Genomic DNA, 22,360 nt, shown 5'->3' on the forward strand with positions numbered 1-22,360 from the left:
GCCAATGGAAATATAAGCTCTAATTCTCACCTAAAAGATGATTTCTGTTTTGTTTGTTGTAGATCACTGAACTTACTGCTGTATTCATGGCAGAGAGAGAGAAAGTGTCTGATTACATGTTTTTAATTTTAAATTATGGTTAAAACTGTAGATCAAATGGGGTATTTGTCATGGAATGTGTCATGGAATAGTAGAAGCCTGTGCGCAAAGCCTTCACAAGAACCAGTTAAAAAGGGCTGTTTAGCCAAAAGAGAGAAAAATGGAATATTTGTGGCCAGCCCTTACACAACAATGGCCCATGGAAACTAGCTGGAACATCCTTGTAAGACATGCAAGAACATCCAATGAATGCAAAATGGCATCTGAAACTGGGAGAAGGCTTATTTATATAACCCTGTGAAAGTGAAAATGAAAGAGGAAGAAGGCAGCAAATGATACAGAACAGAATTTAACAATTTGTTTAAAAATATGGTTCCAGCATAGGCCCTGTGTAATTTCTATAGATGGTCATCCATGCAGCCACATGGATAATGTGACATTGGGCAATAGGCAGCAGCAATAGCCAAGCACCATAGAAATGTTATGACAGACCACAACGGGTTTGGATAACGCACAGATTTTGCAAAGGCACGGTATCTCTGGCTGCAGCCAGGGTTTAGGAACGAATTCTCGTTTGCATGGTTCCATATGCATTTCCTGTGGCTCACCACCAGGCCTTGGGTCACAATCCCAATGCGACCCTAGAGCGCTTGGCAAGACTGGCTCCAGGTTGCCCGTGCAAAGACCTGCAAATGTCCATGAACAGAAACATGTTATACTTTGGGGGGGTTCTTTTAGTGAGAGGGAAGCATCTTTGTCCCTAACCTCATAACGTTCTTTTAGTGAAATAACAGTTTGGGGACAAAATCTTAACAGCACCCTATTTTTTTTTCTTTTTAAAAAATATAAATAAATAAATTTTTAAAAAATCAAGCGCTTATTGCAGAATGTGTCCCAGAAGGCATCCCAAGCCCACTGCCAGGACTGAGGCTGCCCACCGTTAGGCCGAAGTAACTACGAGGCTGTACCTAAACATCACATGCGGGAAAAAATAGAGAAGAAAGGGCTACAACAAATAAGCACAGCAGACTATCACAGCGAGATAGACCCATTTCAAGATGTATTGCCGGGTTTATTCCTATTGCAAAAGTCTGAGGGAGCAGAGGAACAGACAGCAGTAGGGCTGTAGCCAAGAGGCAGAGCTAAATGTACCATTTGTAAATAACAGTGAAACAAGTGAAAGGTAAAGCAAAAACAGTCAGAAATGGTTAACTGAAATCAATTACTAAACTAAGACAGTTCATTCTTTTTCCTTGTTTTCTTATATATTACTAGTTTTGCATCATTATTTCTCTCTGAAGCTGTGAACACTAGAAAAAAATTCTTTTTAAACTGAAAGCAACAGTGCCATGAAGTCAGATGATTTAATGAGCCAGGGTCTTGAATAATCATCAGGTTTGCAATTAATAACCTGTAACAATCAGGTTGCCTGTCAGGTGAGAGGGTTGCAAAGGCCATGCCCTCAGCTGCCACAGGTGGAAGGAAGCAGCACTGCTGCCTGGGAAGACCCCAACATCCTCTGCTGCTCAGCTGCTGCTGATGGCCAAGCGACAGATGGTTGAAATATTTTCTTTTTCCGCAAGCCCTTTTTATACCGAGTGACATGAATTCAACTATTTTGTGGGTATGTAACAAATAACATTTTTGCAGAAGGGCAATACTTAAAATGATCCATTTCAACTTCAGAATTTTTACTTTTAAATCCTAGTCATTTCCCTTATATAAAGACCAAACCCGTTATTTTTTCTGGGAGAAGGGCAAGGGACAAGACTGGACAGAGTCGTCTGAATATTCCATTTTCAAAGGAAATGAAAAGTGGAACTTCAGAGGAGTCTTACACTGGAACTTTTTCTTTTAGCCAGCTGGGAATAGCCTATGCAAAAGCAGTAGAAAGCATGAAATTTGAGGATCAGCGAAAAAATACCCTTCTGTGTATTCAGATAACTCAGTGCTTTGCAGGTTTCCCAAGAAGTTACTAACCTATTACATTTTCCTTAAGATTAATAACTTTAGACGACAGACAAGTTCAGGTCAGAGCTTAACTGTTCTCTTCGGTGAATGGAGCAGAAGACATTGTTCATGTTTCATGTTACTGGCACAGCTTATAAGGTAGTGGAGCCTCAAAATAATGTACCATCTAAAACATACAGTAAAGGAAAAGCATTAAGGTAATGGAGACTCAACATTTCTAATGTTCCAAACGTAAATAGAACCCAAGTCAGTACATTAGACAATTGACTGGCTTTGTTTGAGTGCACACAGGAATAAATGGAAACATCCTTATTTCCTATCCCAAGGGGCAATTATTTCAGAGCCTGGCTTTGTGCATTAATAAAAAGCAAGATTCCATCGTCTGGTAGCTAAAATCTTACTAGATATGCTGTATAAGCAGTCCAGCAGCAGAAACAGAAGGAAAACCCAGAATTACAATACCTAGCATATTTGTGTGTACATACAATCAAAAATATATCAGAATGGTATATTGTTTGTATATTTTAGAAGTTCTGTTAGTTATCGGGTGTCCTGGCTATGCTTGCGTCTACAGATTGTCCAAAATGCTTATTTCTCAAATGCTACAGTGAGCCTAACAAATGCAGAGACTGGAATTTCACACCTCTTTAGGAGAGGGGACTGGACTGCAGCCTTCTCCCAGCTCACCACCCTTTGAGCTTCCCTTTCCCTTTCTTCTCCCTGCACACCACCTTCAGTAGTTTGTCTTTACCATTTAGAGGAAAAATAATGGCAACATAAAAAGAATTTATAAACGAAGTATTCAGAAATCGTACATATTGCCTCTTCTCCACACCTGTGAAACACTGCCATGATGTCAACCAAATTCTTACTCGCAGTTATGTCCAGTGTCACTGTTCACGTTTGCCCTAGCCACATGCCTGATGGATTGATCAGGTGTTGAATGCCAAGAACAGACTAAAACCCAGGTTCATGTTGTTCCTTTTTCAGATAGCACTGAAGAAAAGGTTTCTCTTCAGAAGGTTTGTTTATCTATTTTGCATCCGAGAAAACTGAATGCCACCGAAAGCCTCAGATCCTGCCTCACCGCTGGCACACAGAGTACTTTGGGGACTTGCTGCAAAATGATGTAAACTTCCTCAAATCAGTAAAATTGGGCTGAAACCAGATGGGAGACCTATCGAATTTCACATGCTAGGATTTTGCAAATATTTGTCATTAGAGACAGATTATTCTAACAAAGTCAGATTCATTAGAAGACAAAGTTGGTAGGATTGATTTTTATTTAGAGGAAGCCTTGCAGTTTGTATTTAAGCTGCCCATTTAAATAGGCAGCTAGCATGATAATGACATCTTAGGAAGAAAAAAAGAATTCTTGGAGATACATAATGTGTTTAATTGAAACCATTAGTTTTACTGGCAAACAGCTTCATATTTCTGTTCTGTTAATCCGAACAAAGTGCTGCAATTATGACTCAATACATAATGTCCTCTAGTGCTACTCGCCCCACATTCCCAAAGTATAGAAAGAAAACAAAACTGTTTTCAGTTAACAAAACATTCCATGCTTCTATCCAGAATACTTTTATTATATGGTTATCATATACATCAGAATTATATTGGGAACATTTACAAATATGTAAAGATAGTTCAGAACCTCCATTATTCACATACACACTAACTCACACACTCATTTTGCATGTCTAGTCAGTTATCAGGTGAATGATGCACAAAATTATTGCTTTGTGAACATACACCTCAGATTAGATTTAATCTTCAGTGGCAAGAATTGAGATTTTTTTTAAAAAAAAAAAAGTCTTAAATACCCTGTATAACATACCTGTGCATAAACCTAAAGATATGTTTAGCTTACCCATTACCTTTGAAATACTTACCAAAATTAAAATTTGAAACCCATTTATAAAAAAAAAAGTATTAAAAAGTTCACCATTATTTACAAATCCGATTAAATTACACATAAATAAATATTTACATTCAAACACACTGCTTCCCTTAATACACATAAAGCCTCCCTGGAAATATGTTTTTGGCCTCAATAGGCAAAAAAAAAAAAAAAAAAAAAGCTATGTGCCTATTCTTTCAAGTTTCCCCCCCCAATTTAAAAACAAGACAATATAAATATGTGAATAAAGCTGCAATATCCTTAGACACAGAAAGTGAATTTTCTAATAGCATTTTCATTTTGAACTATTCCTTGTTAAAAAAATATCAAGATAATATTCACTGCAGCCAACATTACTGCAGTTTTTAAAAGCCTGAATATTTCCATAAAAATAAGCATGTCAAATGCCATCAGATAACTTTGAAGTCTAGCAGGATTTTAGTACTCTCCTATGGTAATTTGAAAAAAAAAAAAAAAAAAAAACAACAACAAAAAAAACCCAAAACCAACAAAATAAAAAACACAACCCGCAGAATAATCTTAACTGTTTTCAGGTTTTATAAAAAATTTTAATGTACATAAATTTATATACCATTGTTTAATACTGCTTTATTGTTACTGTTGCATTTAGAGAGAACAAAACCCTGAAATCGTATTGGATAACGAACAGGCTGCCATCTAAAATCTGTATCTTAAAAACTATACATGAAGCTGGTCACCACTAGATACTTAGATGTTGAAGAGAAATCTAAATATATCTCTTTGTATATTTCCATCAAAAACCCTTTATAGCACCACTTTTACAGCAAAGGATTTCAATACACTTGTACCAAGTACTTATCTTCTGGGTAATTGTTTCCACAGATAAGGGATACTGCAGCTTTTAGAAAGACTTGTCGCATGGATCCAGGGGGAGTGAAGATCCTGAATAAGACTGATTTTTTTCCTCTCTTCCCCTCCTTTCTTAAAAAAAAAAAAAAAAAAAAAAGAACCCAAATCTCTATGTTCCCCCTGGCAAGAAGATCCCAGTCTGTGTTTAGGAGGAAGAGTTTAAAGTCTGGTTTCTCTCCTTTTACTTCCTGTGCTTATCCATTTTATCAATGGTTTTGTTGGTTTCTGCAGGGCTCTGGTCGCCAGCGTTCATGTATGTTTTGTCTGCTATTTTTAATGCTTCATTTAGGTAGTTCTGGACGGATGTCATGGCAGCACAGATGGCAGCACTCCCAAAGCCATGTGTGATCAGACTAAAATGAGTCAAACAGCCCTGGATGCCAGGGTCCAAGATGGGACTAGGTCTCGTGTTTCCAAGAGGAGTTCTGTCCTGAGTGAGGAGGTCTGTGAATTCCTTACAAATCTGCCTGCAAGACACAAAGTGATCACACTTTACACCATGGTGGGAATTTATGCAAAAGCAAATAAATAACAGAGAAAGCCTGTATCAAATATTTGACAGTTCTGTGGGGAATTAAGAGTGTTCAGAAATTCATTACTCCAGCAGCAGCAGTGTCTAATATTAAAGCCTATTTATCAGCACTAGTTTCTGATGAACTTTGTCATATCTGTCACAAAAACACATACACGCTCTGCAAAATATTCTCCCCACCTCTGGTATCTGTCTGGCTCTGCATCATTCGCTCTAGATTTTAAGGGAGGGGGAGTGGGAATCTAGGGCTAGTTTCTATGAGAACTTCCACAGCTGCAGTTAAATAATTCAGAAATACTGAAGCAGCTGAATAGGAGGTTCAGTTTAGTTGTGCATTATATGTATATGCCCTCTTTAAGAGAGACCTAGGCTCTGATCCTGCAAACGTTAACACATATGCCTGGCAAAACATGAATGGTTAATAATGCTCAAGCATATGTTGTTTGCTACTTGTAAATCTGTCCCCTTGATGGGATTTCACAGGAGCTGAGCAATCTTAACAGAATCACCACTTTATCAGAATTTCTCAATCACAAACATTTTCCATAAGATTACTGTTATTAGTGCCAATAACAACACCAGTAATGAAAATACTGAAAAGCAGGAGTAGCGCTCAGTAAAAAGCATAAGGTTTAAGCTCTAGGAAAGAGGGACTACTTCTAAATTTATAAGAGAGATATTCTTGTAAAAGAAGGTCTCTCTGGAAGGCTGGATTAATTCAGCAACAGGAGTGTGTTTTGCATGCCAGATCTGAGCCCAAAGTCAGGGCAACTCTTCTCAGCAGTTTTAAGCAGGCTTTTCTCAGATCCTCTGCAGAGCAAGAGTGCTTTCAAAAGCACGGAATGACATGGACCCCAAACCAGAAAACAGACCAGCCCAGAATGGATCATGAACTGAAGGCTTTGTTAAACCTCAGCCTGGGAAGGCCAGGGTGGGGTAAAGGGGGACAGCAAGCACTCCAACCACTGGTTTAAGCATAACTCAATGCAGATATTTCCCACCAGAGACCTGTTCAGCATGTGCTGTACTTACAGATACAAGTGGCTTCAGAACAGCCTTAACAAAGCTTCTCTCCTTTACCCTTCCTTCCCTTGGTCATCAAGGTTTGTAATAGGAATTTACTTAAGTACAGGGACTTTTCACATCTACCAAAGGTTGGCTGTCACTGAACTACAAAAATCTTCAGCCATAATTGCGAAAAGGGACTATCCACAGCTCTTGACTCCTAGTGTCTCATGGGGGAAACCTGTGTGCTGCTATTGCCAAAAGCAGTGAAGCTGTTAAAAGGACACAGCAGCAGAGCTTCCCTTGCACCCTGCACATCCTCAGTAACTCTCCTTGAGGTGCCCCTCTGGGCCACACGTACGCAGAGGTGGGTGAACCATCTCCTGCTCCCAGTCCCAGACACTGGTTCACATTCTCCAGCGACATCTGCCCTCTGGGTTCTCAACCGTCAGACCTAGGGACATCTTTTTCTTAAGAGATATAGCTGTCCCGGTATAGAACTTTTTCTGAAGTTTTTACTACAGTTAAAAAAGAACAGAATGGGTCCAAACTGCTTTAGAGTTATCATACGGGGTGGCGGTGGTTGTTATTATTATTATTATTATTGGTTCAGACTGAAACAACTACTGCCATAGTTGAATTCAAACCAAAACCAAATAAAAAGGATTGCTTCACCTCCCTGATTAAAATTACACATGAAGACATACCAACTGTCCAGTCACAGATACTCATGGTCAGACAAAGGCATCTTTAAAGAGAAAAAAGAAATCCAAGCCCAAAACTTACTTTGCAGCAAGAAGCATATTTTTCCTGTTTGCCATTTCATTGCGGCCCATGTGTGGTCGAGTTAAATATTCAGCCACTGCTTTGGAAGGAAACTCTGTCTCGCATACATAACCAAAGTCACGAGCAAGATGTACAGCTTCACCTGGCGTGAGTAAAAGGGAACGCTTATTCAATGTAGTAATATCTATTTATAAGGAGATCAGGGAAGGTGCTGTGAATTTTTCAAGTGTATTCCTGTTTCAGAAAGGGACACTGCTATGTTACCACTATACCACTCATTAGCATCTTCTAATTAATAGATCAGTGTTTCTTTGTAAGCTTGCATCAAGAAAAAAAGACCTACATGGTGACTACTACAAAAAATAATCGTCTTGCCTTTACACTAGAAAGGCTCTTGTGTCTATCCAGATTAACTGTGCAGCAAAGATTAGAATTCAGTCTAGATCAAACTGTCCAAAAACATTAAAATAACCTGGCAACTAAATTCCACTTAAAGGGTTTATCAGTTTTGTGTATTTTCTAAATACTTTCTAATAAGCACTTTCATACAGAAAATAAAAATGTAAGGTGTATAACTAGGCCGCTTCTTTTTTTCATTAAGGCAGTTTGATCAGGCTTAAAAAAGTGAATTGGCATGATCAGTGTCATGTACATGACCTGTAAATGTACATGTGTGCATGTGCACATGCATAAGCTCTCTTAAACTCCACTTACAAATAAAGGTTTTAAATGAAGTTACTGTATTATTTGAGCTGATGTAGAAGTGAAACAGCAGTAGGGTATTGTTAGATCATTTTTCACTTTTCAACTGCTGTTTCTATTCCTATTAAATTGTACCACTACCAGGAGCTGCTTTAAACGGAAACACAAAACATAACCACACACATACATATATATACACACCCTTCAAGTCAGCTTAGCTGATAGAGGGTCCACATAACACACTACAGATTAAAGGGGCTCCAGTTTCCTATCAGGAAGTCAAAAGCTATAAATCTCACTTTATATGCTTGTTTATTAGAAGAGCTTCTGAGGATACCGCTGAGGTAGGGCAGGCATTGGAGTCAGCTGCCCCAGACTTTTAAAGTCTCCCAATAAGGAACCAAGCCCACTCATGTGATGAGTTTCACCCCTTTTGCCTTCCCTGCCTGTCCCTGCACACACCCTTACAAAACCCAAAACAACCCACCCCCCCTCAAGAAACACACGCTGGACAAACGTGCATTTGGAACATCTTGGTATGTAGAAGATCCTGCATCCCTGCCAGCATCCCTGCGATGCAGCCCAGAGGTAGAGGGGCATTAGCTGGGTTTGTGCGGGTAGGGCTCTGAGGACAAGGGCTTAGCGACCAGATTTGAAGGGAGAAAAAGGGGAGAGGGGCCCCTGAAAGGCAACATAGCTGTTAGTTGCTGCAATGTCCCCATCATGCTCACTTAAAAACAAACAAAAAACCTCTCTATTATGTTCAGTGACTTTCTAGCCTTCCCATGCTTTGCCTAGAGGCTAAAAGCTTGTACACAAGGGGGAAAAAAAGTTTATTTTTAAGAGACATTCAAGACTGACCTTCCACCAAAGATGTCAATAGCGTCACATTTGCAGCTTTCCTTCTACCAGCAGGAAGATTCAAGCCAATTTTATCCAGTTTTTCCCTTAATGATCTGCCACCATTTTTAGATTTGGCTCTGTAATTAAAGAGAAAAAAAAAATTGGCCTTATTTATCTTCAGGGAACACTTCTTTTTAAAGATGAGAAATTCCAGTTACTGACATTCAATAGGGTTCTACTGGGGGGGGGAAGATAAAAACCAGGCTCTTTTCAAGTGACCTACTTTTTAAATGCTCTACTACAAACCAGCCAGGATAGAAAACAGCAGAGGTCAAAATCAAAATGTTTCAAACTGCACAATCAAAACCAACAGCTGTAGAACGATCACAAGCTGAATTAAGTGTATGTAAAGAAGGGCATATAAAGTGTCCTTGAAATGATTAATCAAGACCACAAGATTTAATCCAAAAATCATTCCATGGGGAAACAGTTTGTCACAGGAGTAAGAAAGCTCCAAGAGCTGTTTTTGAAACAAAAATCCAACTTTAAACAAGAGAATGAGAATTGCTGTCAGAGCTGTTAATAGCACTTCTCGAGAAGTAGCAGAAGTGCAAAGAAGTTTTATTTCCAAAGCCTATTAGGATTCAGTGTTATCGGGCTTCTTAAAAATCAGAAGTTTGTTAAAAAGCTTTCTTAGCTCCTCGCTATGCTAATCTGTCCGCACACACACACGAAAAAAAAAAAATCACAAACAATAGACCCGATGCAAGGGGAGTCACAGCCTACCTTCTGAGTACTCCTCCTAGCAAAGAGGCATTGAGACACTCGGGGGGCGAGAGCCGCCTCTGCACCTCTGCTACTGTCACTTTGTATTTCGACGTGGAGCTGAGGAGGGAAAGTCTCCCCGGAACCGAACAAAATACTTCATTGGGGTTTATGACCACTCCAATTAATCCATCCTTTTGGCAGGGGAGACTCAGAGCACTGTTCTTCGTTAAGGAAATGGGACCTGCGGGAGGAGGAGGGAAAGCAGGTATTTCACAAAAGGGAAAAATAAATAGGAAGTGGCAAGTGAATTTCCTTTCTACAAAAAAAGACCGGGACACAGGATTTCGTTTTGCATTAAATGCTCACACCACTGACCCCAGTCGCCAGCATCTCTTTGCCACACAGGGCTGGGCTGCAACCAAGAGATACCCACAACTATTCCTGAACAGCTTTCTTTTGCCACACTAAATTTCAAGGAGCTGCCGAACACAACTAAGAATACTTTTTAAAAACGAACAAAAAACCCATCTCTGAAGCAGCATGCTGCAAATTAGCAAATCCATGCTTATAAAAAGCCCGATACAACTACAGACTCCAAATTAGCATCCTTCAGCTACTGCCAAAAACTTTCTGAGCCGGGGCAGAGAGAAGCCTCCCAGCTCCTCCTGGGGTTCATCTTCCACCTCGCACACGCGGATTTAAAAAGCCGCCTTTGGAATTTAATCCCAACAAATTCAGGCAGTACAACAGAGGGAGGGATGCAGCCCAGAAGAGAACCGAAAGTAAAACGTTGCTCGTTAATGGCTTCAGCCTTTAGGTGAATAGGGACAACAAAGGCTTTAAGCAGCAAACCGCAGATCCAGCTTTTCCATCCCCTTGCGAATCCACCCAGTTAACCCCCAGTGGTGTGCTGCCGGCTCACAGCACCGATCGGAAGGGGTTAAAGAGCCGAGGTCGGTCCCGCTCCCCGGAGGGGGAAAGATTTTTCAGTGGAGCATCTGACAGCGAAATTATTCTCCCATGAGCTAAACGCAGCAATCAGCGCTCTGACAAACACTTCTGCTTTTCCTCAGTTAGGTATTTGTTTGAAGTCTTCAGAGGAAACTTCCACTGATTTTTTTTTTAAGCACAAATTTTGTTTAAAAACAAAAGCAGGAAAAAAAACCCTAAATGACTGTAAATTGACTCAATACGTCTTTCTCCTTCCTTAAAACCTCAGCTACAGAACCATTTCGATTAGAATAAAGCGGAGCAGGCTTATGCCAGTGAACTCATTCCCTTCAAGTCTTGTAAAGAAGTTGAAGGAAAAGAAAAAGAACCCAAACTGTTCTTCGAGTGCTAGCAACAAAAAAAACCCCAAACCCAACCAAACAAAAACCAAAAAGCCCCGTGTCACTTTACACCCGCGTATTCCAGGGCAGCATCAGTTCCAGTCCAAGGTCCTGGTTTCGATTAGAGCCCCCCGCGAGCAGGGGCCGGCGGCGGCCCCCGGAGGAGTCTCGCAGCCCGGACTCGCCGCGGGGCCGGGGCAGCCCCGGGGGTTTGTCCCCGCCGCCACCTTCCCTCGGATGGCGTTAGAAAAATGCAGAGACGGAGCATGTCATAAAAACTCCTCCGCCCTCCCCATCCGAAAGGATCCGTCTTTTCAAAGATAATAAGGCGTCAATTCACCGGTGCGTCATTAAACTTTAACTATTGACAAGGGAAAGTAAACTGCAGTGCCACCTTACTGACCTTTTCTAATGACCGTCTGGTCATGCATTAATAAGTGTTGATCTTCCACATTCTGGAAAGAGAAAGGGGAGAAAGTTTCGCACCTTGAAAAGCCGAGAGGGAACGAGCCGGGGCCTTTTGGGAAACCCACCCCCTCCCCGCGCATCCCCTTTTTTAAGGGCAGAAGGGGCAAAAAGGCGGGTTTCGCTCCAAGGACGGGGCAAGTAAAGCGGGGATGTGCAGAAGGGGACGCAGCGGAGCGCTGGGGCAGCTCCGTGCCAGCCGGGGAGCGCCTGTCCCCCGCCTGCCACCACGGGCGGGGGGATCCGGGGACGGGCGGGGGGGGCCTTACCTGCACCTCCTCCATCTGGTGAGCCATGTCATGCAGGCCCAGGTTATCGGCCAGCGCGGAGGCGTCCAGCCCGTGGCCGTGGGGCAGGAGGAGCTCGGAGCGGCGGTACGTTTCCCTGCGGCCGCCGGCGGAGCCGCTCTCCAGCGCCGAGAGGTGGGGGACGAGGCCGGGGCGGCCGTGGGGGGCGAGGCCGGCCGGGTCCTGGCTCTGCCGGTTGGGCCAGGCGCTCTGCTGCTGGCTGGGGGGCGGCGGCGGCGGCTGGTGGAGCGGGTTGATGGAGAAGGGGTCCCCGAGGTGGGAGTAGGGGTCGCTGGACTGGGAGTAAGGCAGCGGCTGGTACGGGGGGGGGAAGTAGGGGGGCTGGAAGTCGGAGGCGCCCGAGTGGGAGAGCGGCGGAGCCGGGCTGTACAGGTGCTGGCTGACCGCCGAGAGGTGGGGGAGCCGCGGGTTCCCGTTGCTGCTCCCATCGTGCCGGTCCTGGAAAGCACAGAGGGGTGGGGGAGAAGGGGGGCGGCCGTCAGTAGGGGGCTGTCGGGCAGCGGCGGCAGCCCAGACCCGGGGGGGGGACGACACGGCGGGCGGCGGCACTCGCTGGCACAGGGGGGAGAAGAGAGGAGAGAGGGAGAGCCGCCCTGCTCCTGCCCAGGGGGTCTTCTCTTTTTAAGGCACTTCGCGTGAGAAATCAGCCCCACTCCCAGGGAAGAGACCACAAACCAGCTCTCACTGCTCCCCTCATCGCGACTGCAACAGACGAACCCTCGCGCGTGTGCAACTCATTGGAAGGATCATTAAAATAAGAAAAATTCAAATCAGCGACGCAGCCCCATTTCCGCCGCGCTGCCCCGGCTGGGGAGGAGACTCCGAGACCGGGGGCTACGGACCCCCTGGCCCTGGAGAGAACTCGGCCCGGAGGCTCCCGGCACCTCGTGTGTCCGTCCCGTCCCGTCCCTCCCCCCTCCCCGAGGCCCCGGAGCCGCCCGGGACGCCCAGCGCTCGCCCGACGGCTGCTGCCGCGGCGGGGAAGGACGGCGTTCCTCCCTCCAGCCGTCCCATCGCTGCTTCTCCCCCGACTGCAAATCTCAGCAGTCAAAGCTTAAATGTCTACATTATGCTGATCCAGGGATTTAGCAGCTTCTGGCTTCACGGTCATTAAAATAACAGGGCTAGTTAATAAGAGGTGAATGGGGTCCCAATGGAGCGTGAAGCGGGGACTGCAGCTAATCTGTAGGAGCCGAGCCGGCGGGACCGCGACCAATGGAGCCGGGACGGGGGGGACGGGGGACACAGCAGCTCCGCAGAGATCAAAACCCGGGAGCCCCTCACGGGGGGGTGGGGGGAGACGCTCCCGCGGAGGAGGGGAAGGTGGGGAGGACCGGCGCCTGAGAACGGCCCGGCTCATCCCCGCAGCAGCCGCTACCTGCCGGCCCGGTCCCGCGGGCCTCCCGGCGCTCTCCCAGAGCGGGGCCGGGCCCCGGGCCCCGCTGGGGGGCTGGAGGGTGCCCGTTCCCGCCTGCGGCCCCAGCCGGTGCTTCTCCCCGCTCCCGTAAGGCGCGGCTCCACCGGGTGTGGGGGGGGACGCGGGATGCAAGCTCGTTTCTCCCAGCCAGGGCTTTCACGCAGTTTTATTTAAGAGTTAAAAAAAAATTAAAATCGCATCTCCAAAAGGGTAAAAAAAAACGTAAACCGTGAAGGGACAAATCCCGCCCGGCGGGAAGGCGGGAGAGCCGGGCGCCGGTTGAAGCGAGCGGGGAGGGAGGGCAGCGCGGCTCGGGGGGGGGGGCGGCGGAGCTCCGCGCTGCCCCACGCTGGACCCCCCCCTTCCCCACACTCCCGACCCCTCCCCGCGCTTCTCACCTCGCAGTCCTCTTCATACTTGACATTATCTGCTAGTTTCCACAACATGGCGTCCAGCGTCCAAACCAGGTGTGTGGTGCCGAAAACAGACGAGAGCTCAGCCCCCCCCCACGGGCAGTAAATCCACGTCGGCGCTGGGGAAGAGGAGCTGCCCCCCGGACGGAGCTCAGTTGGCAGGCATGAAGGCGGATGACGGACTAAACCTCCGCGCTTATGGTCACTCGGTTTTTTTTCCCTGCCCAGACGCCCTTAATGGCAATAGGATTATCATAACTCCTCCCCAGGGATGGCTCGGGAGCCGCGGCCGCCAGCCACTCAGGAGGGAGCGCGCAGCCTCAAGCCACTCCTTCCGCACTGCGCTCCGCGCCCGCGGAGGGGTGGGCAGACAGAGCAGAGCCGGACCCCCACCACCACCAGCGACCCCGGAGCGCTCAGGGCGCGGGGGGGCAGCCCTGGCCCGCGGGGAAGGGGTCATGCGTGGGCATCCCCCCCCGCACCCCCACCGCAGTGAGGCTGCCCCAAAATGCCCCCCCACGTGTTGGATTTGGTGGGAGGGAGTAGTATTGGGTGTTCCACACACACACACGCGTGGAAGGACTTTGCTACAATCCGCGTGGGGTGGTGCAGCGCCGGTGCCCCACACTCGGCGGCTTCTGGGCGAAATAAACTCGGAAAAAGTGCTCGTTGCAAAAGCGAGAAAGTCCGAGCGCCAGCCTGAGCTCAATTTGCATAATTGTTAAAGAGTTTGAATTACTGATTACAACTTGTAAGCTACCAATGTTTAAGGTATAATTTACTTAATTATCCGACAAGATTATTGCAGTTGTGTTGAATCCCTGGTAGGTAAAGCAGCACTGATTCAGCGTCCCCGATTCGGGGCTGTGTGAATTGTGACACCGGTTCCTCGCAGCATTATTATTTTTATTTTTTTAACGAAAATCCCGCCTGTCTAATCTTTTCGCGCAAACTTGGGGCTGGGGAAGCAGGTGGGAGGTGAGACAGGCATTTTGGGACGCCGTGAGCACACTTTCATCTAAGCTTAGAAAATACTTCCCTGCCAAATTGCTACCTTTCTGCAGCCATTTGATCTATGCAGTTATGTGTGTCAGACAAAATGAACATCGTTTTCAAAAGCAACGACTTCTCCCAGTGTTTTAAGGTGCATCCGGATCACTGCTCATTTACATGAGAGGAGCAAGTGTTTGTTTATTGTGGCAGGGACAAAAGATGACCCTGGACGGTGCTGGCTGCGGAGATCTCGGCTATCTCAGTGCCCGGGGACGAGCCGCCTGAGAGCTGTTATTAAAGGCCTGAGATAGACCCATGTCTCGAGATTTAAACCAGTTTACACTTCCCTCGCATTTTTTCCTAAGGATCAGGGAAGAAAAATAACAAGAATAATAATTAAAAAAAAAAAAAAACAAAACAAAACAAACAAAACCCCCACAAAACCGAACACCAAATAAACCTCTCCATCCGACTAAACGAATGATCTAAAAATAAAACCGAGGACTGGGGTGCTGGAAGTAACTGTTGGAGGTGTTATCTGCCTTATCTAGCACGCAGGTGCTGATTTGCAGCAGTTGCATTAAGCCCATCATCATCAAGGACTCCGCATTATCATTTTTGGTGGAGTCTCTATTTATTTTTTTTAAACGACGGTGTTTTTCTTCCAGGGATGTTTCTTTGAAATGCAGTTCGCGACGATTATTAGCGAGTGTGCTTGCGCTGCTCCTGGCGTCATTAAGACTAGGAATCTAAATAATAAAAGACAGGGGGAGCTTAAAGTTCATTTGTATTAAAGGGACAAGATGGATTTAAAAAGAAACTAGGAAGGGAACCGTCGAGCTTCCCAAGTTTGGGATCAGATCTTCTTCCTTCCAGAGACCCTTGTATTGTAGCAACGTTGGTAATTTTTATCATAATCTTAGAAGCCAGATTTTCTTTCTGCTCAGAAGTGTCACACTGAGAGGCGACCATGATTTTCTCATTCTTGAGAATTGTCAGGGTCTGAACACCTTCGGTTTGTTTCTTTTGGTGGCCGAAATCACGAAGATTAATTCAGCTTCTTATTATTTTTGTGTATATATTAATAATATTTATAAATAGAGGCGTGGAAGACAAGGAGGGATTTATAAGAAATTACCTAAACAGGCGACCAAAATAAGCACACTTGTCTTCCTAGAAAACAAACCAGGCAGAGAAGAGACTAAATACGGGGAAGTTTGAGACGCTCCCCCGTACATCCCCTCGCTCCTCGGTCCCTGCTCGCAGCAGCGGCAGCTGCCAGGGACCGACACAGGGGTCCGGGCTCCGCGGGGAGCAGAGAGCCGGGCGAGGCGAGGCGAGGCAAGGCAAAGCCAGGCGAGAAAAGGCGAGGCGAGGGCGGGCAGTGCCCGCCGCCTCCCGCGGGGTGCCCGGCCCGAGCGCGGCTCCCTCCGCGCCCCGGCCGCGCCGCGCAGGTGATGCCGCCCGCGGGGCCGAGCGAGGCTCCTGCCCCGGGCGCTTCTGTCGAGGGATGTTTTCATTAAATAAACAGCCCGGCATCTGGGCAGCGGGGGCCTTTTGGCGGCGGGGGGGGGGTGGCAGGGGGGATAACGCTTTTTGAGAGTCTCCCTCTCCGAAGCGTGGCTTTCCGCAATCCTCCCCGTTTATACGCAAACCGACAGAGAAGCGGGCGGGCCGGGGGCCACCTGCAAAGCCCACCGGCTGTAGCACCCCTCCACCGCCCCACTGTGCCCTCCCACACCCGGCGAAACTCTCCCTTTCCAGGCAACTCCCGGGCACAGGAAAGGCGCAGGCAGCCAGGGCTGCTGCAAGGACACGGCACCTCCCTGGACACTCCCTTTGAGACACGGGTCAGAGCTGTGCAGGAACCGAGGAGCAGCCAGGGAGGTGGCTCCTGACAGGTGGCAGCTTTATTTACTTATTTAAAAATAAATCAGAATTTGATGCCCTTACTTTGGGGACATCCCCTATCTCCAAGAAAAAATGGTTTATTGCTTCCTAGGGCTTAGCTCCCCCGCGCACCTCTCTTTTTACGAGGATGCAGTTCCCCATGGGGGACCATAAAGCACCCCCAGGTGTGAACACGCTCTCGGGAGGGGAGCACTGCTGAGTCTCTGTCACATCCAGTAGTTTTCCTATTTGGCAGCAATTAAAAGAGAGCGTGGGGATGCTAATTAGTTACATCCCTCTTCCTCTAAAAATTATTTAAACACACATATCTGTATCATTAATGAGACTGCAGCAACCTGTCCGGATTGTCGCCTCGGCTCCTGCAGAGCTTCACAAAGGGAGCTGCTGCCCCGCGGCCCCGGCAGACTTTCCGTGTAACTTCCACGCCGAGTCCGCGGGGAGGGGCAGAAAGCGGGGTGTCCCGTCCACCCCCTCCACCCTCGCCCCACCGCAGCGGAGCCCACCCGGGCTGCCAGAGTCTGGAGGGGCAGGACCACCCCCCACCCCCCCCCCAGCCAGCCCAAAGCCGGGGGTGGGGGGGCGCAGAGCCACACCACGCCCGGTCGGGCTGCGGAGGGGTTTCTGCTCAGGCGGGACGGCTTCCGCGGGGCTGGGGGGGTCCCCGGGGGGGGCCGGGACAAGTGCGGAGGTACGTACTTGCCAGTCGATCCTCCCCAGCAGAGCCATGGGGCGTGCGGCGACGGCAGCTGCCTCCGTGGCGGAGCCGCCGACACCTGGGCGCGGAGCAGCGCGCCTGCGCACCGCATCCGCGCCCCCCCACCCCGGCTTGTTCTCCCCCTTCCCAAACCCTGGCCCCGGCAGCCCCCCAGTCCCGGGACGGGGACGAAGAGACGGTCCCGCCGCCGCGGGGTTTCATTCTCGATGGCTGCCTCCCATGGTCGCTCCCCGCCGCTGGACGGATCCCACCGGGCCGCGGCAGAGCCGGGACATTTTAAGGAGATTTTTGTCTCTGATGCGCCGTTTCTCCTCCCTTTATGCGCCCCGGGGTGTGTGTGTGTGTGTGTGTGTGTGTGTGTGTGCGCGTGTTTCCCCGTGGCTGCTCCCCCCGGGAGCATCCCTGACCGACGGGAGCCTCTTCCTCGCCCTCTGCGCCCCCGGGGAGGGCAGCGGCCGCTCGGGAGGCGCTGGCCCAGTCGCACCGTCCCGGCGGCGGTCCGGGCGGCCACCGCCTCCCCCGAGGCTCCCGAACCCCCGGGGGGTGGCAAGGCCGAACTCCAGCGGGGCTCTGGGCACCCACACCAATATTACACCCGTATTTGAGGTGCAATGGGGGAGCAGGCGCCCCGTCGAGGGCTGTGAGTGTGCCGGCCCCAGTCAGCCCCCACCCGCAGCTTGTCCCCCAGCAGAGAAAGCGAAGACGGGGAGCAGGGAGCAGATTGTGCCGTCGAACACTCATCACCTGCCCAGGTCCCAGCCCCTGCTTCTGCAGGAGGCAGGAAGAAAGTGTGCCCACACCGCGGCTAGTTTTTTCCCAACCTATTAATTTGCTTAATAAACACGGTCCCAGCTATGTTTTCTTCCTGCTCCTTCCCAATGGAGCTGGAGCAGTGGAGTCTCCTGGCCACAGCCTGTCGTGAGCCTGCAGCAGAGAGCAATTCACAGGCAGAAGTGACAGACTGACACCAGGCACTTTCGGGCCCTGGGTTAGATGCTGCATAGCATGTGACAGAGGTTCAGCAGCTGCCTCGGGCTCCTGCAAGGAGTTTCTCTGGCTTTTGTACACATGAAGTTTTGTCGAGCTGGATGGTTGGCAGCAGGAGACAGATACCTGGGAGGGAGGGAGGGAGGGAGCTCACATGAGCCTGCCTGCAGCCATAGCATGGGACAGGGGTGAGGAAGACCCAAATTCCCAGCCTGTCCCTGTTCTTCAGGCAGGGAATGGCCACAAATGTGACTGCAGCTGCATTTACCTCGGTCTCCTCATTCATAAAACAAGAGTAACAATTCCAGGGCTGGTGAGAGCTGGATTCTTATCAGGTGGGACCATGGGAGAAATGGGAGAGTTGGTCCCCAAGACCCTTGCAGCTCTGCCCAATGATCCTCAGGGCTCTGACATTTTGACTGCAGTGGTGTGATCGCTCCATTCTGGAGAGATGCTCTGATTTTTTTTATTCCTCCCATTTTATGTCCATTAGTCAGAGTGTTGCTCCAAAGGATGTCGTTGCTGGACTGTGTGTAATTGAACTCAGTTCGTTAGTGCAGGAAGCAGACTCCACATCAAAAAAAAAACCCAAGATCAAAAATCAAAAACAGTCAAAACACCACAATGCTAAATGTGAAATCAGGATTCATATATTTAGTTAGGCTCTTTTCTGAAAGGAAAAAGATAAACAGACTCTTGGTACAATATATGTAATTCATACTTTAAAAAATAAAGTCTTGGTGGATCATACATTCCTACAGTTAATTGCTTATACTACAATAAGAAAAAAAAAAAAAAAAAAAAAGATCCAGTACCACAAAAAGAAAGAATCCCATAGGCTAAATCAGCAGAAAAGCAAATCTTCCAAATACAGACACAGAAATGAGCTGAAAAAACGTTGCTCAGCCCAATTCAGGCTGTAGCTAATACATATCCTTCAGTATGAACCTCCCATTCCTTTTGCCCTTTTAAGAAAAGGAGCGAGCATTGTCACTGACCTATACTTGCACTGTAAAAACATCTGCCATGAGATGCTCTCTTTATCCTTTCCTCTGCTTTCATGGTATATGCAGCCTATATGATACCTTAAATGATGCACCATGTTTTAAGAAAACAACTGCTGGGGCACAACAGCGATGGTTTGGGGAAGGTTCCTCCACTGACAGAGATGGGCACCAGGTGCAGAAGGTCTTTTGCATCCCCAGCCTTGGGTCCTGCAGCCTGTGCACCTTCAGGGGATTCATCAGGTCTGTTAAGGGTATTTTTTAAAATATCCACTTCTCCATGTGCATACATACATACACACACAAGCACAAGTTTAAAATCCTGATAGATAAATTATCCAAACACTTCTGAATATAAAGAGTTCAAAAAAAATGCAGGCAGTACCGTACAGTAGGAAAGGAATTTCAGACCAGTCAGATGCTTTATTTCTAGTTGCTTTATTTCTAGTTACCTTTCACTCTTCAGTCATCTTAAAGGGGTGATGAAATCAGTAAACTGACCTCAATGTCAGGGAAATGGGTCATGTGAGTTGAAGCTGAGTATTTTGCCTCTAGGCAATTTAAATAATTAAAGAAAACAAATTCAGTTACTCTTTTAGTTCCATAGTTCAATTTCTTGAAAACTCCTAATCCTTCTAAATAGCCAGTCTTTCCCCAAGTCCTTCATCAAAGCTCGGTTGGACAAAATCTGAAATGTATCACATATGGGGGAAAAGCTTGGAGGGACAAAAATTTTAAAGACAAATACAAGACTGCCAAACCCTTTGGCCTTTTTATCACTTAGCAGCCAAGAAGAGCACAAGGACACTCTCTTCCCTTCCATGTCCCTGTTAATAGATTACCACAGGTGTTTGCTTAATTGGAAAATACAGAGGATTTGGTGGCATGACGTTTCCGTTTCCTCCTTCGTGGTGTTTCTCCATTGCTGATACGCTGGTGAGCTGCAACACCATTACCTGGCAAGATGAAGCAGAGCTGGGGGGGGTGGAATTGAACTGCTGGCAAAAATTACATCAGTCAGAACTCTAGACCTAATGCACTCTGTCATTTATAATCACACTAATAAGGCACCAGTGAAGGGCTGTCAGCATTGTAAAATACCGGGTGCCAGCAAATACCTTCAAATTATTCCAAACCTGCTCCAAGCTGCGTCCTCAAGGACTTGATTTCACAGGTGTATCTGCAGAGACAGGAGTCCAGGATGATGTTGCGTGGTTACTGTACCCGATATAGACAGGGTTAGATTTTTTTTTATAGCTCTATTTTTTCCATGCAAAATTTCTTGCAAAACTTCATGCAGCACTACTGCTGCAAAGGCACAAAGGAGATACTCTGAGGTGTAAGAATATGAACTACGTAGAAACCTCTTATTTATGCTGAGCTAATTGCATGAAGGTACAATTGCAGAAGGATGCAGACTTGGAATGTCCAGATTTTTTTTTTTTTTGTACTAAACCCCTGCAATTTTCACTATTCATTAATCACATTAATCAAATGGAGGCAAAACGATCCAGGGTGCTTCAGTTCAAATCTGAATTCAGGCAGCCTGTCAGTCATCTTCATTCTGGGGCTTCCAGCTTTTCCCTCCATCTCCCCTTTTCCTCCCTACATGTGCACATGCACCCATGCTCCAAGATTTCCCATCACTGCTGTTATTAACAGAGTCTTGCACAGGAGCACCGCTGTGATCAGGCAGCTATGGCTCTCCGTGGCTGATGCCCAGCTCTCTTTGCTTGTGCTACATTTCTACCTGCCAGAGCAGTGAAAAGTGCCCAGTACGTATCAGTGCGGAGACATTTAAGTGGTGTAACAAAGGTATTTGCTGGATTTCCAACCTCTGACATAGCTGTTTCAGGAAAGAGCCCACAGTTCCTGTCCCATGGGATTTAGGAGCCACAGCCCAGATCCCACCAGGCAATACAGTCCATCCAGCTTTACCTTTCCTACTACTAGTATAAAAATCTGTCACTGGAAAGCGCTAAGTCAGCATAAATTCACACTAACAATACAGGGATATTAAAAAAGAGGTTGATGTTAACTTGGTACCAGCAGTTTTATGCTGCATAAAACGTCTTTTGCCCACACCATTGCAGCCAGATGTGGACCATCATCCCGTCACCAAAACAAATTTACAAAAATGGTGACTCCAGACCTGACCCTAACCATGTGCTTTGACTAACTCAGCAGAAAGGCAACCGTCGGTCTACGTCTGATCCAGATTAAATTTATGCTGTTAGGTGACTTAGTGGTCCAGAGAGCTGAGACTAATGACCCTGGGAGCATGGCCTTGGACAGCCTAGCAGGGGATGTGAGAAGAGCTGCTCCCTCCCTGTGGGGCTTGGGGGAGTAAAGTTTTGCTTTGCGGAGCCATGGGGCAAGGGTCTGTTGAGGAATGAGAGGGAATTTGGAGGGAAGGGAAGACAGTTTTTACAATTGAGAGTCATATTGGTGCAAGACAGATGGTTGCCTTTGAAAGCCAGCCCTGATGCTGAGAGGAGAGGAAGGAGGCCGCGACTTCCTTGTGCTGGGCTGCATTAGAATTGAAAACAATCACAGCAGCAAAACAAAACCAGCTCAGCTGAACAGATGCAAATCCAGCGGCAGACATGGGCTCAAACCAGGTCAAGCTGCACCCATGCAAATTACAGGTTACCCCAGAGCGCGCCATGTCCACACCGAGGGTGTGTGCCGGTGTGCCGCCAGAATGACCGGAGCTCCAGCCTGCGTCCAGGCTGTCGGGCAGTGCCTGCCCCGGGGCGAGCCGGGCAAACTGCCCCGTGCAGGCACTGCGAGGGTCTCTCCCAAGTCCCCTCGCCGAGTGCCACATGTATCTCTGCTTGGAGACTCTGCCCATACAGCTACACAGCAAAGCTGCAGAGAGAAGACTAACTAGCCTGAGGGGACATTTGCCAGTATAGCTAGACCGATAAAACACTCCTCTTGTGTAAACACAGAATACACCAGCTAAAGTGCTCTTCTGTCAGCGTGGCTTATCCCAGCATAGTTTTGCCAAAGGAATCCTCGCTTGCGTTTCAGCAAGACTGTAAATCTGTTGTAGCGTGGTTAGGAGCCGCTCAGAGCAACATCACCGCAAACAGCACACATCTCTTCACCAGTTCAAGTTTGTTCCCAAGTTTCCAAGGCACAGGGTTGTTTTGGTGGGTTAGGTATCGTCTGCTCTTTCCCAGGCAGCATATAAAGCCACCACAGCCACACAGTGGCCAGCACAACATGGCCACGAGGCCTAAGCTCCCCAGAGCCCCCAGTGCCCTTGGAGCACTGAGGCTCCTGTCCATGCCCAGGGCACCGCTTGCTG

General features: G+C 47.6%; 1 protein-coding gene across 2 annotated transcripts; it reads right to left on the reverse strand.

The window, feature by feature from the left end:
- Positions 1 to 3,598: 3,598 nt before the first annotated feature.
- Positions 3,599 to 17,087, reverse strand: TFAP2C (transcription factor AP-2 gamma). Of its 2 annotated transcripts, none has more exons than XM_074888060.1 (7): positions 17,035 to 17,087; positions 11,566 to 12,042; positions 11,235 to 11,286; positions 9,519 to 9,741; positions 8,751 to 8,869; positions 7,188 to 7,329; positions 3,599 to 5,331 (listed from the first exon to the last, which is right to left on the reverse strand). In XM_074888060.1, the coding sequence occupies exons 1-7, from the start codon at positions 17,062 to 17,064 to the stop codon at positions 5,046 to 5,048; spliced, it is 1,329 nt and encodes a 442-aa protein (XP_074744161.1). In that variant the 5' UTR covers positions 17,065 to 17,087; the 3' UTR covers positions 3,599 to 5,045. The 2 variants fall into 2 exon arrangements, with proteins under 2 accessions (XP_074744161.1, XP_074744160.1); XM_074888059.1 differs by lacking the exon at positions 17,035 to 17,087 and adding an exon at positions 13,420 to 13,564.
- Positions 17,088 to 22,360: the final 5,273 nt, after the last annotated feature.

Source organism: Strix uralensis, chromosome 18 (genome assembly GCF_047716275.1).
Source record: "Strix uralensis isolate ZFMK-TIS-50842 chromosome 18, bStrUra1, whole genome shotgun sequence".
Lineage (NCBI taxonomy): Eukaryota > Metazoa > Chordata > Aves > Strigiformes > Strigidae > Strix > Strix uralensis.

Excerpts from the sequence above, each read along its gene's own strand:
- TFAP2C (XM_074888059.1), bottom strand. The coding sequence starts at position 13,467 with ATGTTGTGGAAACTAGCAGATAATGTCAAGTATGAAGAGGACTGCGAG. Across the intron at positions 12,043-13,419 it reads AGTATGAAGAGGACTGCGAG|GACCGGCACGATGGGAGCAG; the intron begins GTGAGAAGCGCG and ends TGTGCTTTCCAG. Across the intron at positions 11,287-11,565 it reads ACCAGATGGAGGAGGTGCAG|AATGTGGAAGATCAACACTT; the intron begins GTAAGGCCCCCC and ends TTCTCTTTCCAG.